The 6,256-nt window shown below is 37.8% G+C and overlaps 1 protein-coding gene across 1 annotated transcript in view; it reads left to right on the plus strand.

Annotated features, from left to right (window-relative positions):
• The window catches only part of LOC149238909 (ferrochelatase-2, chloroplastic-like), a 385,049-nt gene extending 383,789 nt beyond the window's left edge, over positions 1 to 1,260 (plus strand). Inside the window, exon 11 of the mRNA XM_089373227.1 lies at positions 488 to 1,260. Coding sequence (XP_089229353.1) covers positions 488 to 712 — 225 coding nt within the window. The 3' untranslated portion in view covers positions 713 to 1,260. The remainder of the gene's footprint in view (positions 1 to 487) is intronic.
• Positions 1,261 to 6,256: the final 4,996 nt, after the last annotated feature.

Genomic DNA, 6,256 nt, shown 5'->3' on the forward strand with positions numbered 1-6,256 from the left:
AACACAAACGGACTTCATCTACTACTACGTGGGTTAAAATCTGGGTGGCCTCTATTTGGAAAGGCGTTTCAAGGACGCTCCTCCTAGCTTTCCTCCTTGAAGTCCTGAAGCGATAATCGTTAAATTAATGTTCCGTACCTCTTTTGCTATCACACTAGGGTTATGGTTACAACAGTGTTTCTTTGTCGTGTACTGCCGAAGGGTGCATATGATAACTTGAGCATGAATTTTCCTATGGTGGGCTCAATTTCGTAGTTTTCCGGGAACAAGCCCAAGTAGTAATCATGATATAAACTATTTATCGATGTCAATGTATCTTAACCCTATTTCACTGATGTTCTGGATTACTTGTTTTACGAGCATCTGATCCTTTGAGTCATTTATTTTGCTTGTCAAACTTGCATGCTTGGATAACCGTTATTTCAAAGAGTCAAACACGCGAAATGGATTTCGCAATGACACTAAAGATTACGGGTTTTATGTGCAGTCTCTTGTACCGTTGGGCAGTGTGGAAGAGCTTCTAGCTACTTATGATTCACAACGCAGAGAATTACCACCGCCGGTTACCCTGTGGGAATGGGGTTGGACAAAGAGCGCAGAAACGTGGAATGGGAGAGCAGCTATGCTAGCAGTCCTTGTTTTGTTGTTTTTGGAAGTCACAACAGGTCAAGGGTTTTTACATCAGTGGGGTATATTGCCTCTCCTCCGCTGAATAGCTTTATTCTTGTGCGCTATAGAGGCTTGGTTGACTGAGTACTTAAGAGGAAAAAGCTTCAATAGCTGGCTATTTGCAGAATAACAAGTACTACGGGTATTTAATGGTTTTGGTTTTAGAATGGTTGGCAAGTTGCGATTGTTACAAATACATCTCGTCTGTGTTTCAAAACGCATTCTTCTTTCCCCACTTGTGTTACATACATACATGTATACAATATTATTTTATTTTATATTAAGTCGAATAAGTACACAATTTTTTTATTACCAAATTTGTAAAAATCATAGTATTCGAAGCTCTTTTTTCCCTTGAGAAAAAGGCAAACGTGCTCGTTATTATCTACTGGTTGCTTTACAGAAAATGTTCTTTAATAATATTTTCCGAACATCACAGACGAGGCCCTTTCTGAAACGGTCTTTGTTCCAACTGTCCAATTGACTCCGAACATGGACAACATATGTTAAATCAACTTTAACTTCATCCATATCTCCTTTAGTTACAAGTTATTTGTCAATTTAATTGGTTTGGAGACCTGGTTATTGGTATTTTGAAAGTGTCACGTCTTTCTGCTTCCTGTTGGCACATCGTGTTGTACCATGCAACATAGTCAAATATATTAGCATCTATGGAAATGTACTCAATCTCATAAAGTATTGTTACATCAATTTTATAGCATACTTTCAAAACAAAGATGTTTATCATCAAATTCCTCACCTAGCAAAACAACAGAGATGGTGAAGACCACTTGAATCGTTGCTATTCTTCATTGAATAAAACACAAACATTGTTCAAGCTTATTAATTGTGTTTTCACTATGTATATAATCATTTGTATTATAATCACAAGATAATTAAACCACAAGAAGAATCACTTGTATTATAATCACGAGATAATTAAACCACTAGAAGTCATTGAATCCTAATAGTAAACATGATTTACGTTGAAGGTGGTAACCTAATAAATATGATTTGCCTCGAAGATGGTAACTTATTAAATTATTATATTGCTACCCTAGTGCAACTTTGTTTGGAATAAATGTTGTAAAATCCGCAAGGGTGTTAAGCCATTTACCATGATGCATAGAAATACTATAGCAAATGATTGCTAATTTTAATCCCAAATATAATGCTTTTGATCATGTCATTTAGCATACTCATATCTTTTCATGAAAATAAAAGTAGCAATAAGCTTTTGTTTTGTTTGTCAAGATGTTTGTGTCCTCTAGAGATGACTACAGGCTTAACCTTTGGTTTGAGTAGGGGCATCTAAGCCATCAAAATCACATGGAGATTGCACCCATCCTGGGCCATAGTCCTTAACATGACTAGATTTTTGCCCACAGAGTTTCAAATCGGTGATTTTCACATCACAGAGTGACTTAACAATACACCCCATCATCGTCTACTCTACGCCCAATGGGCTAATGTAGCAATAAGGTATTCCTAAAGTTATTGACTATATTAAAATAGTCAATACTTATCTTGAGTTTTCTTCATTCGGCCTCATATGTTAGGAGAGATAGATTAGTGGACCATGACAGAATCCCCAATTCCTTCCTCTCTATACATCTCCCTTCCATTGTGGCCATCTACTCTTGGATTTGAGGATTTTTACTATTTTTTAGCATATAGACTTCATGTTTTTACATTATATAGGAAACATTTTAGTACTCGTGCTTTGTATTGACATCATTGTACATAACAATTCCATTGACATACTTTTGTAGTCATTTGTTGGACATTAGTATAATTATTTTATCTTATCTAATCTTATAGGTTTAACTTCCATTTTTATTAGTGTTCTTGCTAAAATATGGTTGATAGATCAAAACAAAACAAGTGCTAAATTAAATGTAGGTTTTGTTACTAAATAAATATTAAGTGTTTTATCCTTTAGTTGATCAAACTAAATTATGGAATGAAGCTCAAAATGTTCAAAAAGCTAGGGAGGAAGGAAATTTTGCAATAATTAGAATTAAGAAAGCTAATATTAGAGACAAAGATCAAGTATAATAACAAATAGGAATTTGGGACACTTTGGATTCTCTCTTGGCTTTCCATGGAGCATAGGTCCCATTTTAGGTTCGATTGATCTGTAAACTATTGTGGGTATTCCATTGAAAAATGTGCCACAATAGATTTATTATAGTAAATTGAAATCTATACTATGAAGAATTACTTTATTTAAATTCCAAATTTGTTATTACTGATTTTGTTATTTATGCATGCAATTAATGAAATGTAAAAAATAGACAATAGTGAAATATGAACATACAAGAATCACAATGAACACCAAGATATGATTTGGGAAACCTCTACATGAGAAAACTTAGTTGGAAGGTTAGGCTACATTGCTCCTTTTTGTTGAGAATGAAAATAGTGCAAATGCAAAGGAGAAGACACTCTTTGTGGAGTTATCTAAGCCCTATGACCTGTAGGATGCCACAGAACAGAAGTTCCCTTTGTTTTTCTCTCACTCTATCCACTTTCAACTACCCTGCTCTACTATGGAACAAAATTTCCTTGAATAGAATGGAACCCCTTTTCCTCTTAATGACCCAATTATAACGTAGCTCAATAGCCAACTAGATGTTGACTCCAATTCTCAACTAGAGTTACAACTTTCACCCTTCTAGAGTCTTCATATCCTCCACATGGCTATCCCATTTGGAATGGTCTCGGTGTAGAATAGTGTCACAGGGTTCGGTGCTTATGCAGGAAATTTTAAACCCCCAACCCCTAAAAAAATGTTATTTAAAGCCTCAAATTGGCCGTAGAAGGTTTCAGACAACCCAAATTCTCCAAACTAGGTCTCACCGATCAAATTGTCTTATAAGTTGATTCCTTCATGTATTCCACTCTAAAAGCATTGAGATGGATGACAAATAATACAATGATTTAATCTAGACCATACCTCCCCATTTTGGGAATATTTTGGTCCCTAAAAGCTTTACTGAATGAGGTGAGGAAATTTTTCCTCTACCATCTCCCTGGAGTATTGTTTAGCCTTGCCTAGAAGTTGTCATTTCAACTCAATCTGACAAATGTCATGTTGGCCTTGTCTTGGAATTCTAGACCTCTTCTACAAAATTGTATCCTTTGTCAACTCTTCTTGAGCATCTGGACCTAAGTCCTCTATGGAAGGTAGGACATGCTCCTCTTCTTGATCCAACATGGAGAGCTTATAGAGTTTAATATTTTCCACATTCATCAATGAGTATATGTGCATGTAGTCTGTAAGCATTATCTCCCACCTCTTTTAGTATCACAAAGTGACCATATCACAGGGCCTTGATTTTCTTACCAAGGACCTATAACCTCTCCTTGTTCAATTGTAACCATACTTTGCCTCCTACTCTAAATAACTTCTCTATTTTGCAATATTCATGCACGGTCTTGTGTTTTTCCCACGACTTCTTTAACACGTTGTGTGCTTGTAAATGGATCTTCCTAATCTTCTTAACAATTTTTTATTCTCTTAAAGCATCCCCTATGAGATCCGCCTTCACTCCTTGTTGTCCATATGCAATATCCAAAGGTGAAGGTGGCAAATGTTCAAAACAAGTTTCAAATGGGGACATGGTAATTAATTGTGGATTGCTCTGTTATAAGAGTGTTGCATATATACTAGATTTTCATATTAGGTTTTTGATGAGCCTAGGTATTGTAACAATAATGTTGCAACTCCCAGGGCTACCAGCTTTACTTATCAACCCGAGGTTCGTACAAACTTGGAGGTGATAGTGCTATATGCACAAGTAGAAGTGAAGGTCCTGCCTATTGTCACTGTTTGTCTGGCAAGAGACCCCAGGGGTTCCAAGCCAAACTTCTATAGAGTTAGAAGAAGCTTAATTTTTTTATCGAAGAAGAGCAAACCTATTCTAAGAGAGAGTTACTCTACTGTAGTAATGAAGAAAACAACATGAAATGCTAAACTTATACCATAACCTAACTAACCAATTAAATAGTTATGCTAAGCAGAATTGCTAAATTAACACTAACCTAATGCTAATTATCTAAGTTTCAGAAGTAAAGAGCATCAAAACTAGACTAAGTTGCAATAAAGAAACTTAGGCTAAATCAGGTTTCAAGCGGAAAAAGCAATCGAAGGTCGAAATTAGTGAAAGGAGGACATGAGGGAGCAACAGTGCATAAGAACCATTGGATTAGTCGGGTGAAAGGCAAATGAACGATAGAGATTGGATCGCAGGAGGTTGCGTAGATAGATGGGCGAACATGGTTAACTAACAGGATGAACGGTGGAGACCTTATCGTGAAGGCTTGAGTTAATGGATGGATGAATAAGGAAACAAAGCTGATGAACGATGGAGATCGTGCCGCGAGGGATTAGGTGAGTGGATGGACGAATGAGGTTAACAAGAGATGAATGGTCGAGATCTAATCGCGCGGGTGAAGTCAAGAGATGGACGAACGAGGCTAACAGGAGTGATGAACAGCTAAGATCTTATTGCGCGGGTGAAGTCAAGATATGGACAACGAAGATCATATCACGGGGAAAACAAACGTGCGGAAATGAGGGAGCGAGTTTCTAAGGCGGTAAGTAGTTTCTCGCGCGCCCTTTAGGATGTAAGCAATATTTGGAAATTTCACATGATTAGCCTTAATGTGCGACACACAGCACGAGAAAACCACTTTTTTCGTGTGTTCTCGGGTGGATAACGTTCGTGCACTAATCTGCACGAGATTGGCAATATCTGTTAGATCAGGTAGGGCTGATCAACGGTGGAGGTCGGCCAAGATAGTTGGTAATCGGGTGAAGCGGCAGAAGTCAAATCAGGCAAGGTAAATCGACAATGGGGGTTTAAAGCACCTAAAGTGATCAGGTGAGGCGGTAGCCGTTGAATCAGGCGAGGCAGATCGATTGTGGGGACTTAAGTTCATAAAGTATGTGGTGGACTCCACGCGAGGCAGCAGTTGGAGAAAATAGTGAATCAGACGGTGATTGTGGAAGTTTGTTGGTGATCGGATGACGAGGAAGCGATGCATGAGGAACGTACTGGAGGCGGTTTCAAATGAAAATGGCAGAGAAAACTAGTGTGGGTGAACAAATAACTGCATTAAACAACGGACTCCGTAGCCCATGCTTAATTGCATTAAAGAGTATAGGATTTAGCTGGCATCTTACACTGGATGACCTCCAAGGAGAGGTTGGCCATATATGCTAGTTTGTCTTTCTTTTCTTGCAGTTGTCCTCTCTGTTTTTCTTATCTTCTTCGTTTTGTTGTTCTTTCGCATCTCCATTAGTTTCTTCCTTTGTTTCCTCCTCTTGTTTCAGCATCATCCTCCTTGTCTTCTTTCAGCATGTTCCTCTGTATTAGTTTCTTCTTCACCCATCTCATCCCCATCTAGATCTGTATCTTCTTCTTCTTGTTTTTCGTCCTCCTTACTGATAGAAGGATTAACATCATGGGTGAGGGTTTTGATTTCATCCTCTGCTGTTAAGTTTCTGAAGACTGACCATGTTATGGGGATCCTTAGGCTTTGGAGGGCATCCTTAATGAGTATCCTAATCAACCCATGG

The sequence above is a fragment of the Pinus tabuliformis genome, chromosome 8 (genome assembly GCF_031772625.1).
Source record: "Pinus tabuliformis cultivar Carrire ecotype Pingquan chromosome 8, CPIR1, whole genome shotgun sequence".
In the NCBI taxonomy this organism is placed as follows: Eukaryota; Viridiplantae; Streptophyta; class Pinopsida; order Pinales; family Pinaceae; genus Pinus; species Pinus tabuliformis.